The sequence below is a fragment of the Eubalaena glacialis genome, chromosome 6 (assembly GCF_028564815.1).
Source record: "Eubalaena glacialis isolate mEubGla1 chromosome 6, mEubGla1.1.hap2.+ XY, whole genome shotgun sequence".
NCBI classification, from domain to species: Eukaryota; Metazoa; Chordata; class Mammalia; order Artiodactyla; family Balaenidae; genus Eubalaena; species Eubalaena glacialis.
In genome coordinates, this window is record NC_083721.1 from 93170930 (window position 1) to 93192959 (window position 22030).

Sequence of the window (22030 nt, forward strand, 5' to 3'; positions counted from 1 at the left end):
GGGCTTTCTTTTAGGACAGGAACTTAGTGGCTTCTAGTTACTCTAAAAACTTACAGGTGTGTTAGGTTTTCCAGCTCCTATCAATGTAAAAACTGTCAAGTGGCTTTAATAAGATAATTCATAAACAGGGGCTCCATGAAATTTTTCAAATCAGAATAATCAAATTCAATTATCATTATAAGGTAGATACTGCTAACCACTTGAAAATGGATTCTGGTATAGCACCATTCACTTGGAACAATTATTTTCTTTAGAAATAGAAGGGATATAAGACAATATGACATGTGAGATTAGGTGACAGCCTGTAGTGTGCACTGCTGTGGAAAGGATTTAGGATCTGAGATTGGAAAGGGAAAATTATATTTAAAGGGCCCACGAAGAACCTTTGGGTACTGTATCAGCTATATGGGGATCATTAGGAATTAAGAGATCACACACTGGTTTTCTCCAAAAAAGAAATCATTTCTTTTCTCTTTGCCCTGTTTACTAGATTTAGACAATCACAAAAAGCAAAAATTGGAAGTAGATCAAAAAAACAACAAAAAAAAACTAAGACAATTGAATAGAATTCAAAACAAGTGTATATAATTTAGCTAGCCATGACAAGGGAAAATTTCTTCTCAAAGAGGAATGAATGCCCATGTTCATAATATTGCCAACCCCAGGTCTAGCCAAAAATCCATCACAAATGGCTGTATTATAAACCTACACACCTAGGAAGCAGCAACAAGGATGGCAAGAGCCCAGCAGAGGCTACCCAGTGCCTGTCCACATGCAGCTGCCCTTCTGACAAAGCCCTGTGACCTGTTCTCAGTGCTGTTATAAACAAATGAGTAATTAAATTTTCCACCACGAATAAATCTGAAAATGAATCAAGGGTCACACTAAATCTGGGGCTCACTTATCTGTATTGCCCATAGTCCCTATTATAGTCCCCATTGAATGAATGAATGATTTCTCTATGTGAGTGAATCCAGACAATGTCTTTGATATTGGCTGACCTTGGAAATTTACCATTAGGTTAGAAAGTTCAACTGTCTTTTTATACTTCACTGCAGAATCACTATCGCAGCTTCTGGGTAGGAAGGCTTTTTTTGCAAACAAGAAGAAAAATGACTGGCAGTGTGGGGTCATGCACAGGCTTCACTGACACGGAGATGTAGGGGAGACATCAGAAAGAGAAGGCCTATGGGTACCGAATGAAGCTCTTCCATTGTTTTCTGCGGCTTCACCCTTGAGAGAATCTGCTTCCTTGAGTATAAAATGGGAAGAAAATTATTGCCTGCTCTATCTACTTTACAGGGAATTGGAAGTTTAAGTAAGATGCACTTGAAATGCTTTGTAGACCGTAAAACATTAGTCAAATAAAAGTTATTATTACTGTATTACACAGCATAAGAAATACAGTACTAGATTTGGTCTGGCCCTAATTCGAAAATTCTATTTAGAATTTATTATGACAGATCTATTTATAGATGATTAAAATTTTAAATATTAAAATTTTAAATATTAAATTTAAATTTAAATATTTAATATTTAAAATTTTTAATATGTAAACATTTTACTGATACCAAAATTTGTCTTACCACACTTCCCCCAATCTCACACCACCCACCCTAACCTGCAGTAGCTATGGGTCCCTTGATTTCCATGGAAATATAGAGAAAAGAGACACTGATCTGGCTTGCAGGTATTTAGGAAGTTGTTAGCCTCACATCACATACTAGTATCATGTAAGTAGGCCATCTGAAGTATGAAGCTTAGGGGAAAAACCTTGAAGAAAACTTAAAAGCTTAAGCCACATCTCTATACTACAACACCTTTCACAATTTCTTCTCAGATAAGCATCATCCCCATCAGTGAAAAAACTCATATCTCATAATAGGAAAAACAGGCCTAAAAATTAAATGTGTGTCTTTGAAGGTCCCATCTATGGGATATCTTCCTGGTACCAGAAAAGTCCCCAGGAAGATCAATCTTTGCACCCCTGAAAGCTTACCACCAAGGAAAATGACTAGGTCCATAGATTTCCTCCCTCAAACCAGCTTACCTCACATATAAATCATTAGCAACTCAGCCCTTACTCACATTGTCACAGTCACAAGAGTGGTTAGGGAGAAAAGCACTAACCAGGGGAACTAAAACAGAGGCAATCCAGGCCAAGTTGGGCTGATGGCAGATATCTGCTCCTTACGCTTGGGTGCATAATGCGACTCACCACAATGCCTTTCTCACAGACACTTTTTAAAGTTTCTCCACAAAATCCAACAGCTCAAGTTAGTTCATGATGCTTCAAGATAAACAATCGTCAAGAGAAAAACATGCAATATGTCTTACAATGTTGGATTCCTTAAAAATAGGACAAGGAAATAACCATGTAGACAAAAACCAGAGCATTTTAAAAAAATCTGTATTCTACAAACATACCAGTGAATGCTATAAATAAGGTAATATGACATAAAACAAAATGAAAAATATATGTGAGACTGTTCTCTTCAGTGTACAGACTTCATGGCAGTTGCTGCACTATCTAGCTACTTATATCTATAACTGTCTGTTCTGTTAATACAAAATGAGGCCAAAGTGTGTCAACTTGTTTCCCACAGAAACCAAAAAATCTACATGAATCTCTTTTCTCCTGTGCCCATTCACCTTACCTGCTCCCAATTCTCCACCAATGTCCTCCTCTTTCTCTAATTATTCTCCTCTTCATTTTGCTTGGTCTTGCACCCAAGCATGCAAGACAGAGAATCCTAGAGGTCCAAGATTCTAGAGTGGCTGTTTGCAAGGGGGAGGAGATTACAGTAACTGCCACACTGTATATACTTCTGTGCAAAGAAAAAGGGACAGTATTCAGACTGTCTCTCACATACAAAAAGAGCTGGATGGCAGGATACCTGTGTGGCCCAAGGAACTAGAGGTAGCAAATTATAGGCAAAAGAATTGCAACCAAAGGCTGGAAGAGGAAAGGTTTGCAACCAGCTCTGTCTCCTAGCTCTCTGGTATTTGCTTCCAACGGGCAGAGTCTATTTTGTGAAGCATCAAGCACTGAAAAGAAGACTCCTGCTGCTGGAAGTTGACAGGAAGTAACACCCATGAGGGGAAGAATGCAAGATCAAGGCTTGTCCTAGAAACAATGCCCATAATGAAAAATAAAAAAAAAGAAAGAAAGCGGAAGAGAAATGTAAGTCACAAGTCCAACCTGGCCCCCAGCCTAGCCCAGCCCAAGGAAGGTAGGAGTCAAGGAGAAGAAACTAAAAGAGAAGAGCCTTGGACCACAACATTCTCCACAAGGTACACTCAACAAACTTCACCCTACTCTTTAATCAAGTTACAAAAAGAGCTTCTTAATCCCTACTTTTGCTCCTTAAAAGCTGCTATCAGTTCACTGATTAGACACATATGATTTCAGAACAACTGTAATAGTTCAAACTAGATGGCTCTTTCCTTCCTAAGGATATTAATTAAATAAGATATATATAGCTCTAAGTATATGATACATAAAATATAATACTCTGTAGAATATAAGTAACTGTTAGTTAATTATATTAATGAACGTCTGTAAGAAATGTTGCAATGATTTCCCTAATGTAAGAACCTGGGGGAGGTAAATCTGTCTTCTAGGATTTCCTCCCCAGAGCTCAGAAATTTAGGTGTTGTTTTAGCTCTCCTGCACTCTCTTCACCCAACCCCGCCTTCCTGTTGGGGATCGGACCTCCCTATTAGCTATCTCATACCTTTAAACTGCCTTCTTTGTGACATCATTCTCCTACCAAACCTACTACCACTTGGTAGAGTCTTGGGGTTTCCGTGGAGCTGTTTGTAAATAAATTTGGATCATCACAAGTGACCAGTGACCAGTGACCAGTAACCAGTGACCTTTGTACTGGACACATGCGCCGATCAGCTGCAGCCACTCAGACATCCTCTAGTGTTGTCTCCTCATCCCTTGTATCTGCAGTTGATGTTTCCTCTTCTCTGACCATGTCAGGTAAGAAAAGAAACTTTTTAAAGATTTTTGTTAGATTTCTTTTGCCCTTAAATTTAGTAGTAGATTCAAAATAGCATGGAATAATGAGGGAAAGTATTGAACTAGAAGTCTGGAGACCTAATTTCAGTTTTGACTTTGACATTTACTATCTGTGTGACTTTGGACAAATCATTGACTGTCTCACAAAGCCTGTTGTTTTCTTTATCTGTTACGTTAGGATACTACATTGGTTGATCACTCTGATCCCTTTCTTTTCTAATATTGAGCCTTAAAGGGTACCCATGTAGAAAATGAAATCAGAGACTTCTCAAGAGTGTTTCAACAGAAACATAGAAAAGCCAGGTGACATAGAAAACTAGCAATATATACCAAGATGTTTCATCTCTAATGGTCTCCCTCCACTAATATTTCGACTAGTTGAAAAGAGAAAATAGGGAGAGAGGATGGAGAGTACTGGGCTATAGGGAGGCACAGAGTCAAACGTAAGGAAGTTTAGGATTGTTTTCATCAGCACAAGCCAACAGGAACCAAGAGATAGGAAAAAATATAAGAATGAAGAGGGAAAGCATAGAGGAGCTCTCAAGAAAAACGTAGTTTGCAATGGAATGTTGATGGGAACCAAAGATTTTAAATTAAAGCAGAAACAGCATAGAGTGAAATCTGCTCAGAGCAGGGCAAAACAAAGTTGATTGTAGCAAATCCTTATATTAACAGACTAAGAAGGAAAGTAAGGCCAGAACAGGGTATCATCAGGAAAGGCAGCTTATCAGAAAAGTCATACTCAGTTTTTTTTCTTTTATTGCCTCTCTGAATACAGTTGGCACTTGACAGTTTTGAATATAAACATTTTAGAAATATGTTTTAGAAATGATGCTTCCTATAAACAAGAAACCAAAGTGGTTATCTAGGGGGCTGCTTTTCAATGTTTTATTCTTTCTAATTTTTAAACTATGTAGACATTTTACCAATTAAAAATTTTAAATGATATCTTCTAAATTGAATCAGAAGGACTATTTCCTTTGTGTGATATGTAGGTTCTAAGGCAAGGTTGCTTTTCATTTTTACAGTTATTTCCTTCCTAACACAGAGAGCACATTGATCAACAGCCATCGTTCGTTTGTAGATCTTAGCTACCGAAGAAGTAAAAGAAAAAGTCAAGCCCCACATCTCTAATTCCACATTTAGGGAATTCCCTGGCAGTCCAGTGGTTAGGACTCGGTGCTTTCACGGCCAGGGCCACGCGGTGCGGCAAAAGAAAAAAAAAAAAAAATCCACATTTATCTAAAACAATATTGTGGAGTCCTTTGGATCTTCTTACATTTGAAAATCTTTTTTAATTGGATTCCAGTGATGATGGTTTTTTTAGGTTTTGGGATGTCATCTTCTTGAATGTTGAAGATGATTCTAATCTAAGTTCTAGGATAAATACAAAAACCTTCTTGATACTTTTTAAGCTTCCTTTCTGCTTATTATATAGTTATATTCATTGAAATATCTATTTCTACTAGGCTTAATACCTGTTACTTGCTGGGTAAATATATGAATGAGCACAATAATGAAATTCTTTTACACTTATTACTTTGCTATCTGCTTTGTACCAGTTTTCATTGAAATACTTGTCTATATATATTCTGGCTACCTATACATTCACATTTATTGCATTTTGTTGCTTGTTATGCATTTTTACTGATATATCTTCTCTGTCTGTATGTATTGGCTAGGAATTCATTCAAAATCACCTTCTATCGTGTTTTTTGGTTAATAGTATTCACTAAAATAGAGTGGACAAAATTCACTTTCATAATATTGCATGTATGGTACAGAATGTCATTTGTTAGTAAATTCATTATGCTTTGATACTTGCCACATACTCCAGTTTTCATTAATATTTTGTATTTCTTTTTCATTTTGTAATATGTTTTTCATGATTTTTCTTTGTCTTTCTAGAACTTATTGTATCTTCCTCCATATAAATCATACGCAATATATCAGTTTATTCATGTATTATTACCACTATTATTATTGGTGGTGGTGTTATAACCACTTTATAGATGAGTAATCTGAAGTAATCAGATAACTTTTCTCTTTCCAAAAGCACTTAAGAAATCCACTTTCGGGTAATCATTTTGAGGTAGGATGAGAAATCAGGCTTGAAGAGGGTAAAAATGACTCTTTAAATTTACCAGTTGGACTGAGCTATACGTCAACTCTAGGTAATAGCGTGGGAACTGCACAAGCAAAGTGAGACACTGAAGATTACAATGGTAATAGCCATACTGTTTTCTAATGGACAAAAAAAATGCCTATATTATAAGTTCTATTTCTCCTGCTTTCTGGCAGTATCATGCTCAGAGCAGAGTCCTGGCAAGGAAGTCAGGATACTTAGGTTCTGAAACCTGGTAATGATACTAACATAATGAGAGAACTTGAACAAGTCAACCCGACCTCTCTGAGCCTCAGTTTCCTTACTCATGAAATGAGACTGTGAAAATAGAAGTTCTCTAAGGACCTCCTAGTTCTAAAATGCTTCCAGTCTAGGAAATAGCATACAAGTCAATACTAGTGCAGGCTGCAGGGAAAGACAGGGCAGGGAGAAGGTTGCTTCCAGCCTAGAGAACAATGTCTGAACCATACCACTTGGGTCTTCTGCCCATCTGCGCCCAAGATGGGAGCACAGGCAGTTAATACAGAAGAGTGTAAAACTGCTGAGTCCTTACAACCATCATAACTGTCTGATTTTTGGTTTCTCAGTAAGTATTGATATTAGAGGTGTCCTGATAGCAAGAACCTTAAGATAATGCTGTTCCTCAAACATAGTGAGAATTTCTCAATCTCCCTCAGTTTTTCATTACCCTCTTGTTCTTACAGAAAATTTCCAAAATCCATCTCTACTTGGAACTCTAAATTCTCTGCACCATTCTCTTCCTGTGGTGAGCAAGGCAGAAGAGAAGCCAGCAATCCCCAACACGAAGCGAAAGAAACACCAAACTGAGCTTCTCCAAGAGAGCTTTACAAAGCCTCGAACCTCCCTTGGCGTGCGCGTGCTGGAGTCTGTGAAGTTTCTTCATGCGCTGGGGAAGAAGAATGATAAGAAAACTGGGCTCTCTTCCTGTCAGGTCTTGGGAAATTCAAGCAACCCGAAAGACCCCCAGCCACCCCAGCTAGCCAACCATGGCGGCATACCCCACGTGAGGTTAAGAGTCCTGAGAAAACTCAAGTCAAAGCCCAGAAACCAGACAGCAGTGCTGAAACAGAGTGTCCATCTCCATCCCAGTATGAGCTACCTCCTCCTGGGAAGGTCAGCTTGATACCTTTGCCTTTCTCTGCCTGGGACAAGCCTCAAGCTCGACCCGCTCCTCGGAGGCCACAGTCTCTGGCCTCACATCGACCTGCTGTGGCTTACCGTGCCCAGCCTGGTTCTACTAACTCAGCTCAACCTGCTGCAGTCAATTCATCCCAGCCAGCTCCTGCCTCTCTGCCAGGTCCTGCCAAACCAGCTCAGCCAACTGTGACCAACCCAACCCAACCGGGTTGGACCAACCATACCCAGCCTAGTGTCCCTCAGTCTGCTGCTCCTAGGCCTGCACCCTACAAAACTTCACCTTGCACTTCTCTCCAGCGGGAGCCCGTTCCCCCTGCTGTGACTAAGCGCCAGTCCCCACCCAAGCTCCAAACCCAATTTCTACTCCAAGACTTCAGCAAGCAACGAATTCCATGGAGGGAACCCAATGTGCCTGAGCCAGTAATGTCAAAGCCCATCGAACGAGAGCAGAGGCCAGAGCGAGAGGCCATGCAGAGGCGGGCTCAACAAGAACGTGAGAATGCTGCCAAATACATCTCTTCGGGGAAACTGCAATTTTTCACTGAGAGGGAAAAAGAAATGGAAATTGCTGACTACTACGGATATGTAAAGTGAGAGCTGCTAGGATTGTTGGTGCCACCTTGGGTACCAGCTGTTCTTCCATGTATAGATAAGATAGGTATAAATTTCTCTACTTATTTTGATATATTTTAAAACAATAGAACTGAATAAATAAATGTAATAGAATTAATAGATGAGTAATAAACCTTTTGAATTTTGAAAAAAAAAAATTTACTTTGCTTGAAAACTAATTTTTAACGAACCTCTACGCCATCAAAATGTGTAATACACACAATTCCTGCTCCCAACTTTTGTATGTTCCTCTTTTCCAAGAGCTAACAAAAAACTTTAAGGAGGTTACGTAAGCATCTTTATAACTGCCTGTTTACCAATTAATAAGGCAGCACACAATGTTCAAATCAATCTGGGTGGGAAATGAGAATTTCATCTCTTACAAATCATGAGAAGAATTTGAACAGGCAAATAAATTTGCATCTGGATCTTTCATGTAAATTGTAAAAAGGATACATGATCTTTTTTTCTCCTATCTAAAAACAAGTACATTTAAAACATCTGAATCATTCTAGATAAACTGACTGAGTGCCAATTGACAACACAGCATTGAGTGCAGCCATTATAAAATAATGCAAATAGTAGACTAATCCCAGCTGCCAAATACACAAGTAATTTTGGTAGCATAAATGCAAAACAGATTTTCTAGTTAATTCTAAATTTCTTGAGAAACAAATCTTATATTTTCTACTATCAAAAGAAAAAAATATGTGGATGAAAGTACTTCCATTATAACTAGATAGAATGTTTGCTGGCATAATTATTTGCACGCACTTATTTTTCTAAAATCTGTTATAAATTATAGACATAGGCATTTTTATAGATAAAGAACACAGTCTGGATAATGCCCAGTAGAGAACAGCAATTAATCTCACTGTAAAATGTTGTTTGAATTCCTTTCTTTAAACTAAGTGATGCAGCAGTATGAAAAAAGTATCCGCTTTTTCATGATCCAAATGAAAATAAGTGTTAAACCCATCCTAGAAAGACCAAATATTCATCCACATTACAAGACCATTAAGCCATTCAACAATATGAAAATGTCTCTGTCTTAGTCCATTCAGGCTGCTATAACAAAATACCATAGACTGGGGGGCTTAGAAACAACAGAAATTTCTCACAGTTCTGGAGGTTAGGAATTTCAAGATCAGATTCAGCATCTGGTAAGGACCTGTTTTGTAGTTCATAGACAGCATCTTCCCTTTGTATCTTCACATGGTGGAAGAGACGAGCTAGATCTCTAGGGTCTCTTTCATAAGAGCGCTAATCCCAATCATCAGGGCTCTACCGTCATGACCTAGTCACCACCCAAAGGTCCCACCTCCTAATACCATTACCTTGGGGGTTAGGATTTCAATGTATGAATTTTAGGGGACACACATGCAGTCTATAGCAACCTATAGTTTAAGCAGGGACTGCACGGACATGAAGCTGGTGCTCTTGGACAGGCTTCCTATGCTGCTAAGCCTCTGATGAAAGCATGGCAAAAGGCCACCCCAAAGGCAAGCCTAAGGCAACACTGGGCAAGGGGGAATTGTCTTCTGAGCCTGAGGCTCCTCCTTTTTCAGGTACTCATCCTGTGCCCGGGATGCTACCCTCAAGTGTTCCTGCTACATGTACTTCATTCACTCTATCAAAATTGACCCTTGGCATATCTGATGACTTCTTATGCCAAGGGTACAGCCAACAGATAAGGGAGGAGAAGGAAAGGATATCTACTATATTTCTACCTCTTTACTAGTTTTATATGTTATTATTCCATCAATTAACCTGAAGGTAATTAATGAAGGTGAGAAGGTGCTGGTACAAGGATCTAAACAAGATTTCCTCCACTGTCTTTCACTAAATCATGCTGCCTCCTTGAAAAAAATGAAATACATCACACCCCGGGGAGATTTGTGTTTCATCAAGAGGGTGAGAAAAGATTCTAAAATGTGAAACTGGGTCTCTGTGGTTGTCTCTTTTTGAGGACTGAAAGGAGCCAGGTCAGGGATGCTGGCTGGTCCCTGCTGTGAGTTGTTGAGGTCTTGAGGCAAATGAAGGTGCCAGCTCACAGACCTTGCTTCCTGCAGCTGCAAGGGACAACGGTAGTAACTTTTCAGGCTAGTATGTGCATTTTCCCCTCCTTTGCTAATTTTAAAGAAGTTTGAATTTCTGAAAAAAACGTTAAAATCAATTACTCTACTGGCACCTCCTGCATTTTGCTAAGAATTCACCATTCATTCCTTTGCTCATCGATTCATTGAGTACCATCACGTCCCAGGTATTCAGCCAGTTCTGAGGTTTTCACTGGAAACTAGAGGTCTGTCTATCCCTGACATGTCTATCTGACTTGTTATATCTGCTTTCACCCCAGGCTAACCTCGAGGAAAAAAATAGCACCTCTTTTTGTTTCCTCAAACTATGTTCTAGCAGCAAAAATCAATGGTGAACAATGGAGACTATTTTGTAGAAAAGTCAGAGGAGAAGGTGAGCATTTTACATGCCATAGGCTCCCACTTCCAAAATGCTCCTAAGTCATGTCTATTTGCCAAAGTCTCTCTGGCTAAACATCTAACCAGACTACCCTGCAGCATGACCACCCCTCAGTGATACCCCAGCCTTGTTCACTGGCTGCCTCGGCCATGGAATCCCTGCCTTTGGTCTCTTTGCCATCACCTGCCCAAGATCTTTTAGCTATTCTTATGCAGAACAAAGGTGCTTTGCTTAAGTTCTCTGGACTTGAGTACTTCTATCCAAACACTTTGCAAGCAAAGTGATCTCCAAGTATTGGAACTTCCCCTCCTTAACAAAGGCAGTTGATCAGAAGTGACAACAATACACAATTCTGTTGCCTTCAAGAAGTTTAGAGTCTAATGAACGAAGACAGATATATAGAGATAATTATTTTGTGAAAAATGCTAAAACAGAAATAGATTGGCCATACTATAGGGACACAGAGAGGAGAAGTCTTTTTTTCTGCCTAAGGGTATCAGGAAATTTTTTAAAAAGGTCAGGAATCTTGAAAAATGGGAGATAGGAGTTTTCCAAGTAAGCAAGGTTGAGAAGTGGGCTCTAAGAAGAAAGAAGAACATGGACAAAGGCAAGGAGACACGAGAGGTCAGGGCACGTCTGAGAACAAATAGCTCTCTGTGGCTGGCTGTGAGATCAGGAATCAGAGCAAGTCGAACACTGCAGTACCACTGTATTTCAAAATTCACCTACTTCTCCGCTCTCGTGCACTGGCTTCTCCCTCAGTGCAAAGCAGTGCTCTATCTTTCCATGACAGAAGACAGTGTTGGCTGCATATATTTGAGTGCAAAAGAATAGGATTAATTTAATAGTTTCATCTTAATTCTGCTCTGAGTTTTCTCAATTTAACTAAATAACTTTAATGTTCTTTGGCACCAGGCTTTTGACAAACTTCCTTAAAAAGCCATTATAAAAATAGTGATTTTGCTAAAGAGTGCACATAGTAAAAATCATTATTCCAGTAGATGGAGCAGAGGTGACATCAGAATAGCTGAACGTTGCCTGGCCCAGAATACATAGCAGAAGTCCAGACACTCAGCAGAGCCATGAAATGGAAAACGCACATTTGAGAGCAAAGACTGAACATTACTGACTACTGCTTGGCTAACCACCTAATTTGGACTTAGAAAATTTCACATCCTATTCAAACTGAAGGAGAAAACAACCTTAGACAAATACCAAAATGATTCTTTAAAGAAACATTCATATTTTAGAACAAGAAAGCTGTAATTTTGATTGGTCTAAAAGTCTCACTGCGGTGCTTCACAATCATTCTACATAACACAGACCAGGCTAAAATCCTTAGTATAGCCTCTAAATGCATGACTACTTCAATCTCCTGCTGATGGAAATGTGTGTGTTTCTTCCCTCCTAGACAGTTTGTGAATCGTGTGATTGCCTGATATGGAATTATTAAGAAATAGATCAATAAACACAGCAGGCTACAGGATTAAAACTTCAGCCTACACAATGGACCTATGAACAAAGTTACTGCTTAGAAATTGCGACAGCAGAATGATGATTGTGCAGACTCGTATTTGGGACCATACTGGCAAGTGGAATTACAGACGTTAAAAGATATTTTGATTAGAAATATTCTAACTATTATATATCAGGCAAATGTCTTAAATCTGATGAGGATTATTAAAGTCAAGGATAAACTATTCGCTTTGCTGTTTTATAAAATAAGTATCGTAAGAAAATAATTTCTAATAGTCATTGGAAACAGGAAATATGTCCTGTTTCTCTCAAGACTTACCATGTGCCTTGCTCTCTCTGTTAAATTATCTGCCAGTATGCAGAACTGGACTATTCAAAGGCAGACTATATATGTGTTTAGGACACAAGCAAAGCAGAGGCAGCTCAAAAATTTTTTTAAAGACGGTATCTGGCATTTCACAAAAATGTAACAAAAATGTGTAACAAACTAAGAAAAACAAAAGTTTGTTGAATCTTAACTTGACCAGATTTTTGACCAAATGGAGAAGCTCATTAGCCACATACTCAAAAAATCTTGATTCAATGGTTAAGGGTATAAATTAATTTAAATCTTAGCTCTGCCACAGTGCAGTTATATAAATTTGGAAGAGGCACCTACCCTTTCTTACTCTCAGTTTCCTTGTTGCAATATAAGGATAATAAAACCTCTCACAAAGAATGGTAGTGAGGACTAAGTGATGTAAAACATGAAAAGCATCCTTAGCTGCCATTATTAACGAGAGTGTCATATCCCCTGAGTGGAACAGGATTGAAAAATGTTAAACCACAGTTATAGGTATGAATCACAAGGCAAACTCTTCTAATGACACTCATATTCTAACCCAACCCACTTTGAACCACTGTTAAGCAAGCAATTCAAAATCCCCAATGTTAAAAAAACAGTTCTGTAATTTTGCATATGTGGAAATATGCTGTCCTTATTTCATACTTTGCCAATCTTCATTCACACAGGAATCAGGAATTTCCAAGAATTTAAGCCTATTAAGTAATAATTTCTGAATTGGAAATTTAATAAAATATTTTCATTTTTAAAATTCACATTTTTTTACTATACCTCTGCATATCCTTCTTGATATGCCTTTTAAAAATAGTTAGCTAGTGGGAAGCAGCAGCATAGCACCGGGAGATCGGCTAGGTGCTTTGCGATGACCTAGAGGGGTGGGATAGGGAGGATGGGAGGGAGGCTCAAGAGGGAGGGGATATGGGGACATATGTATGCATATGGCTGATTCACTTTGGTGTACAACAGAAAGTAACACAGTATTGTGAAGCAATGATAATCCAATAAATATCTATTTTAAAAAAGATATGTATCTTTAAAGAAAATACAAAAACAATCCCATTTTCCAAATATATCCAACCTCCCATATTAATCACTACCATGGTAAAAATGATTATCTTTTTACTACTTTGAAAAAGACACAATAGCTAGCAGAGACTTCTATAAATGAAGTAGCATGTCATTGTCTTAGTCGTCTCAGACTGCCAAACAAAATGCCACAAACTGGGTGGCTTTAACAACAGAAATGTATTCCTCACAGTTTTGGAGACTAGAAGTCTAAGAACAAGGTGCCAGCAGGGTCTGTGTCTGGTGAGCGTGCTTTCCTTGGGTTGCAGACAACCACATTCTTGCTGTGTCCTCACATGGCCTTCCTTTGATTTGTGGTGCATGCAGGTGGAGAGAGGAAGAAAGAAAGCAAGCTCTCTGGTGTCTCTTTTAAGGCGCTAATCCCATCATGAGGGTCCCACCCTCATGGTTTCATCTAAACCTAATGATCTTCCAAAGACCCCCCCTCTCCAAACTCCAAATACCATCACATTGGGAGTTAAGGTTTCAACTTACAATTTGGGGGTCAGGGGGGACACAACTCAATCCATAGCAGTCACTTTGCTAGAACAGACAAAGGATAACCAATGGCCAGAAGAGGGGAAATGTAAACAACTCTAAACTTTCATACACACACACACACACACACACACACATACACCTTTCAAGCCTGCCTTCTTAGCACTCCTAATGGCCAGAGGTTGCATAGCTATTTAGTCCTTCAGAGTACTCCTACTTATTATAAAAAGCATGAACTTAAGATACAATACTTGCCTCTTTCCCCATAAATCAAAAGAATTAAAAGTATAACTCTAAAATTTCAAAACTAATTTAAAGATGATAAACGGGAAGGAAATTTTTTAAAATCGCACTGTCATTTAAACTTCCCCACTAATTTTAGAATAAAATCCTAAGGGAAAAAAGGAGATCAACAACATAGTAAATTTGTTAGAAAATTATTAGAAATACATACAAACACAAAACACACATACAGATAGATACATAAATGTTAATTATACATCACAAGTCTTATATGCATGGAAAAGCTAACATCAGAGTACACACAAATAAATCTGTAAAAAGGCTTTCCATAATCTGGCTCAGTTTAATCTACAGTAGTATCCCATTCAAATTTTTTGCTCTAGCAAAACATGCCATACTGTTTTATGCCTCTACATGTATCTACATTTTTTTATGGAGCTACATATGGACTACATAACTCCTATTCCTCCTGCAAAATGTAGTTCTTAAAAGATAAACACATTGCTTAGGGGGTAATTATTATTCTTAAGTATTTTATCCATAAGAAAATCACTAATAATGTATTGAAAATTGATTTCGAGTTAGAAAAGAAATGTCAAATTATATTGAAGCAAAACAGAACAAATTAACAAAGGAAAAAGCAGTAAATAAGAAAGCTAAAAACATAGTAGAATTAATAAATAAATTCAAAAGCTGATTATTTGAAAAGAAGAAAATCACTAGTGAGCCAAATTTTTTTTTAAAAAGGAATAAGGTAGAAATATACAAAATAAATAAAAGATAACCACAGTCAGAATAAACTTAAAAGAATCATAATGCTGCTAAACACCATGCGAGTAAACTTGAAAATCTAAATAAAATGGATAATTTTCTAAGACAATATAATTTGCCAAAATTGACTTCAGAAGAGACAGAAAATCTAAAGACTGATTTACATAGAAGAAATGGAGAAATTTGTCAATAGATAAATCCAAAAGCAGCAGTCTTTGATAGTTTCACGGGGAAATTTTTAAAATCTTTAAGATCAAAAATTTCAAGGCTTCTAAAATCTCTCCAGAATATAGGGTAATGAAGAAAACATCCTGATCCAACAAAGACTGCATGTACACACACAAGAACCAAGTCAATGTCACTTATGAATATCAAAGGAAAATCCTAAATCCAATATTATTAGCAAATAAAATCTAGGTATACACAAAAATAACATTACATCATGACCAAGTGAGGTTTATTCCAAGAATTTAAGAATTTTCAATATTAGGAAGTCTATTAATAAATTTTTATAGCAAATTAATAGATTTCAGAAAAACATTTTATTCTCTTTGTATAAAAGACTGAAAAGCCATTTGTCAAAATTCAAATAACCATTTTGGATTAAAATACTCAATAAAATAAAACTGATGAGAATTTACTTTATATGATATAATATATCTAGCTTAGCCCAAAAGCCACTGTCATGTTTAGTAGGACAACATTAGACGCATTACCAACAAAATCAAAAACAAGGAAAAGCTCTTAGTCATCAGTATTACTTAACACTGTACTGGAAATATAAGCCAAAAAATTAAATTAAAAAAAATTATAAATAAATATTCTGGAAAGGAAGAGGTAAAACTATTACTAACTGCAGACAGCATAAAAATATAATTGCGTACATAGAATATCCAAGAGAGTCAACTGGCTTCTGGCATACACAGTTGACTGGAATCAAACATACTTGGGGGAAAGAATGTTTTGAGAGAGTTGTATCTGCTAAGAGACTGATTAGATGAGATATGTAAAAGACCACTAAGCTTCTAACTTCCTGTTGGGGGGAAGCAGGCTAAGAAAGCTGCTCAGTCACCAATAAGTGAATACTTTCCAACACCTTCTTTATGTAACAAAGGAGGCTAATGAAAATGAAAGGTCCTTCCAGAAAGTAAAGCCAAAAATTCAAAATCCATGGAGCACAAAAACAGGGGAGTTATACCCAAAGAGCAGAACCAGGACTTACTTCAACTTAATTCAAGGTACTTTTTTTAACCTTCTAGGTAGTAGGCTGGCAAATATTTACCCAGGTGCATTTTAGAATTGCTAAGAACCTCTGACTGCTATATCATGCCCATTCTTTTCTTTTTCAAATGACAGTGATTTTTACCCAGGAAGACAGAATAAAAACTGGTATCTGTCTTTGCATGTATATTCATACAGATGCATATGAAATTGATCACAGTAATGACTGCTTTAGCCTGGGTGGAAACTGAAAAGACCGGGGACAAGGCGGAAAGGAGACAAACTTTTCTCTGTATATCTTTTAATATATATACTTTTTGGAACGGTGGGAAGGCATTGATATTCATAAAATAAAATGAAACATACTTTAAAATATGTCTTAGGACTTAGTGAATTACTGAAAAGGGGATTAAGAGATGTAATGCAATGATTCCTATGCTTCTGGTGTGATCAGTTTAGTGCAATACACCAAGAGAAGAAAATATATTGTCATCATATCTATGGGAAAGAAGACTAATTTTTAGATATGTTGAATACCAATCACATCCAAAGCTATTCACTGGTCTTAGAGCGACCAATGATTCAGGTTTGCCTGACACTATTTAGGTTACAGCATTAAAATTCCCACATCCTGGGAAACCCCTCCTCAGGGTGCAAAATATCCTGATTTTCAGAAATGGGTACAGAAGGTTAGGGGGAAAGTACAAAATACATACAGCAGCCAAAAAAATTGAGCCTAAAAGTAGTACTCTATTTAGCTTCAAATGGATATGGCATAGATGATTCACTTTCAGTAGTTACCGTCACTAATTTTTTTTCTGATCACTGACGTTGTCAACTCTGATTTGTAGTTCATAATAATGAAATATCCATTGTTGCATGACTGAGTGATGTTACTTACGTTTGCAAACTAAATGTATTGTAATTGTGAGCATTAACAGTCAACTTTCAGTTTGCCTGTGGATTAACTATGTACTTTGTATTAAGGTAAAGCTAGTTTAATTTTAACATTGTGCATATTGTGACCACATTTTCCAAGACTTCAGATAATGAAATGAGAATTATTATAATGCCAGTGTCAGCATAATCCAGACAACTGTATTATTTTATTAACGGATAGAAAGACACATACAACTGGATTAGGAAGGAAAGTAGCCAAGACAGAGCATTCTATACAAAAGGCAGAAAGGAATTGGGGATTGGGCATAGTGGAAAAGAGGAAGTGAAAGCACCTAGGGAGTCTAAATTTTGCAGATTCTAGATTAAACAAGCAAGTACTTCTAAATCAATCAAACTTTTTTTTTAATCTCCCCCCAAACACCAATGCTCAGTCAAAAATAGCTACTGTATTGGTCTGTGGGCACACCACAAGAATAAACACATATCCTACATCCACTTGATTATTCTGTCAACATGAATAAAGATATATTTCCTGTTTCAGAGGTTGCAACCATGTAGGCAAACAAAAGGAGAAATTTTGATAATTGATGTGTTGGCCTATTGCAGCATAGACCTGATTTAGTCAGGCCTTATTAACAATCATGCTTTTTACAGTACTGTATATCAAGTGATGCACTGAATCATATCAACAATGAAAAAAATTTCCCTCTAGCTCTTAGGTGCTTTGATTTGGAAAAATGGAGTTTTAAATCATCTTCTTGAGGTTTATAAGAATATCATAAAACCACAGAGAAGATAAAGAAGGGTAATATCTTGTCCAAATAAAAACTAGACTTTGCCTACTGTATTCGTTTTCTATTGCTGTCGTAACAAATTACCACAAACTTAATGGCATAAAACAACACAAATTTACTATCTTAAAGTTCTGGAGGTCAGGATTCTGAAATGACTCTCACTGGGTTAAAATCAAGGCATCAGGGCTAAAAATCAAGGTATTACCATGGTTTTACCTTTCTAAACGCTTTAGGGGAGAATCTGTTTTCCTGACTTTTCCTGCTTCTAGAGGCCACCTCCACTCTTTGTTTGGTGGCTCCCTCATATCTTCAAAGCAGCCAATGGCTGGTTGAATCTGTACATCACACCACTCTGACACTGACTCTTCTGCCTCCCTCTTCCACATTTAAAGGCCCTGTGATTACACTGTGCCCACCTGGATATTCAAGGATATTCTTCCTGACTTAAAGGGGGTGTGTTTTACCTACCTGTGAAATTGAGGTTTTCATAAGGAAAGCTTTTTTTTATCATTTTTCAGTTTCCTCAATGTGCAGAAGTAGTTAATGAGATTTTGGACTTTACAGAAATGGAGAAATGTATCCTCCTTAGACATGAGTCTACAAATGGCTATCATTGTCACTGGCCACACACAAAGTGTTAAAATGTTATCCTGCCATAAATTCATTTCCAAAGTATGGGACAAGAATAATGATCTTCTCTAATTTGGAAATATATTGAGGATGAGAATGAAGAAAGGGAAAAATAAATAATAAAACAAAAGAGACATTTATGGACTGTTTCTTTAAATCTGTCTGATGAACTCTGAGTGGCCATAAGGAATCTAGAGAAAAATGAACTGACTGCATCTAAGTTATTTGATATTCAGGCTGAGACAAACACTCACAGACTACTTCAAAACTCCAAAAAATATCAACAGAAAAGGAAAGCCAAGTTTAACGAGGGCTTTTTCATTTTTTAACTAAAACTGTAATTTATTTGGAATCCATTTTTGTAAGTTCAAATTATCTCTGTACTTTAAAACCATTATCCCTGAGAAAGAGAGGTTTAACTTATGGTGCCATACAAAGCGCTCTAAAGTTTTTTGAAATGATGGCTATTTTCCACAGGGTTAGACTATACGGTAAATTTATAGAAGCAAAAGACCTGGTTGACAAACAGCTTGTCCGCCAAAACAAGCCTGTAGATACAGAGTGGATAGATAGATCTGGAATCTATTTCTAGCAGGTTTAAACACTTGCTGCTGCAAGGAGTTAAAATCTTAAGTAATTAAATGATTTTGTTGAGAGGATATTTAGCTTGGTGCTATCACAATGGCCTGATAACCAGGATTAGTATAAAGAGGGCTTGACAAGAGCAGAGTTTCGAATCAAAATCAGTTTTACATTTGACTATATTCAGTTTTACCAATACTACTTACAAGAAGGATGATGACCTAAAGCCTGCAGGCAGTTCAGAGAAGCATTATCAGAAAAGGAAACAAAAAGAGTAAAAATCTCCTACTGTATCATGAGACAGAAAGAAACATGCCATTGTTATTTTGTATTAAATGTAGGTAATTTGTGCTTACTTGGTTTGCTTTTAAATTCTCCTGTTATAATCTCAAATTTATTTATCTTAAAGATTCACAGTAATATAGCTTATAAAATTTAAATATCCAGTAAAAGTTCAAAAAATAGTTAAAATAAACTGCTATATCAGAGGATAGAATAAAACATTATAAAAATATTGTTTTTATACATACTATTTGTTTAATTAGTCCTGTTTATTACTGCTAATTGCCATTTTAACTATTCTGCAATTTTGTTTACTAGGAATTATGTAACAGAAAAGTAAATAATAAGTAATATTATATAATTTCAAATAAATGCCTTTTTTCATATGCTAATGTTAAAGTAATAACATGCATGCATATAATTACATTACATTGTGTGATGTTATATTATGTTATATTGGTTTTTTTGCACTGGCATGGTATGACAAGATGGCTCTCTAAAAAACCGATCACCCTAATATTTGAATCTGAAGCCAAGAGATTGATCTGGGCTGGAAATAAGTATTTGGGAGTTAAAAAATATCACTCCCACCCTGTGCTACTTTTTACATGCTCACAGTACAATATCACACTACATTGTAATTATTTGTATCCCCACAAAACAGCGAACATTGTGAGGGAAAGTAGTATAGCATAATTACCCTTGTTCCTCTAGTGCCCAATAAAGTATCTGGCATATAAAAGGTTCAGCATAAATATTTGCATGAAATTGTCTTTGAAAAGTTTTAAAGAATATTTTTTAAAATATTAACATGTTACCTCTGGAGAAAATATTTTATATGTAAAAGAGCAAAAGAAATAAGAGAATGAGTTTTGCAGTAGTACTAACAACTTTTTATTTAAAAGGTGAACACTCAGCTTGAAAAAAAATCAATTTTAGAAATAGTTCTCTTGGAAAGACAAATATAAAAAGATGTTTCAAGGACAAGAAAGCACTTCATATATACACAGGTATGAAATTCATACCATGTAAGTTAACAAGAGACCACATGTCAAATTTGCAAGGAAATGTTACAGATATATTTCGGTTATATAAGGAAATGAAGCTACTTGTGTGAAGATAATTTTCAGTATCAAGTAGTAAATGAATTGCTGCCGAACTGATTAATATGGTTAAAAGTTGGTATCTTTGAAATTTATATGAAAAAGTATATGTAAAAAGCTTCAAAAAACTTATGAGATCAGGCAAGAGATATGTAACAACTGATTTACCTGTATAAAGCTAAAGTTAATGAGTTGGGGCTCTTCCTCTTTAAAAAATATCACTTAGCTCTTAATGACTGACCTTTCATTCCCTATATGAATGCTGTTCTTTCATGTCTTTAGAATAGAAAGGAAATTATTTCAAAATTGTCTTCTGAGAGAAATACAACATTCTTAAAGAAAAAGTTTAAAAATTAATATCATTTTAGCTTTCAAGGACAAATTCTAATAATACAAAAATTACCATTTCTACTGTAAATGGTACAATGAAATTCAAATATGTATTATGGTTAAATTACTTTATGCATTTTATATTAGGTAAGTGTATGATATAGCTCAAAACAAAAACAATATTTCAATGAATTTATTAAAATGTACTTTAAAGGCAATAGACTATAAGTCTTCTCCTAACAAAGCTAATCTCATTCTGAGTAGATTAACTAAAAAAAAACATTGTTTAGATGAAATTACATTGGGGGTGTGGGAGTACTTACGGACAGATTATAAAAAGTTCCTCAAGACTTTTTTTTTTTAAATAAATTTATTTATTTATTTATTTATGGCTGAGTTGGGTCTTCGTTGTTGTGCACAGGCTTTTCTCTAGTTGCAGCGGGGGCTACCCTTCATTGTGATGCGCGGGCTTCTCACTGCGGCGGCCTCTCCCGCTGCAGAGCACGGGCTCTAGGCGCACGGGCCCCAGTAGTTGTGGCCCGCGGGCTCCAGAGCGCAGGCCCAGCAGCCGTGGTGCACAGGCCCAATTGCTCCGCAGCATGAGGGATCCTCCCAGACCAGGGCTCGAACCCGCATCCCCCGCACCGGCAGGGGGACTCCCAACCACTGCGCCACAAGGGAAGCCCCCTCAAGACTTTTGCCATCAGTGTTCTTCCTTATCTATCCCTTGCATGGGACTTGAATATCAAGCAAAGGGTCTATTTCAATCCATTGGGTTAGAAATGCAGAGCCCCTGAGTGTTATAAGGCTATTTATGATACTAGGTTTTATTTTTCCATTGAAATGCTGCTATGAGATCATTTAGCTGCCCTATTTTTTTTTTTTCATTAGTCTTGTACCCTAAGGAAAGGCTGCCTCTTAAAGAAAATAAAATAGTCAATTCCAGAACAAATCACATTTATTAAGCAGTTTAGTGAGAACCTCAAGAAAAATAAAAATTGGGATAATTGCATCTGCTTCAGTTTAAAGAGACCCAGGAAGGGGTGGTAAACCTCAGGCGGCATAAAATGGCTTTAACAGACTCCAGCATCCAGCCACTCACTAATACGTGATTTCTAATTACATCTGTAGTTTGTCACTGTTCAGCACAATCAAATCTAATTGACCAGAAAATTTTGGTTAGATTGTACTCAACTATGGCTAAATTTTTACTGTTATTATGCTGGTTTCTTTGTGAACATCTCAACTTTACTGCATCATTAAACCTTAAATTAGATTTTGACAATAAGAATATTTCATAAAATTTTTCAAACAACTGCAATATTCACACAGGAGCTACGGTACTCTTAAATCCACTGTCATGTTTTTAAAAAACATTTAATTTAATTCATA

General features: G+C 36.7%; 2 protein-coding genes across 3 annotated transcripts in view; one reads left to right on the forward strand and one right to left on the reverse strand.

The window, feature by feature from the left end:
- The window catches only part of NAALADL2 (N-acetylated alpha-linked acidic dipeptidase like 2), a 1520504-nt gene that overhangs the window by 1159145 nt on the left and 339329 nt on the right, over window positions 1-22030 (reverse strand). The window lies entirely within an intron of this gene.
- Window positions 3162-7907, forward strand: LOC133093008 (uncharacterized protein C2orf78-like; the record flags this gene model as incomplete). The annotated part of the gene is given in 3 exon segments (XM_061192753.1): window positions 3162-3184; window positions 6927-7144; window positions 7147-7907. Coding segments are annotated over 3 exon segments (1002 nt in total), but the record flags the coding sequence as incomplete, so codon positions are not given.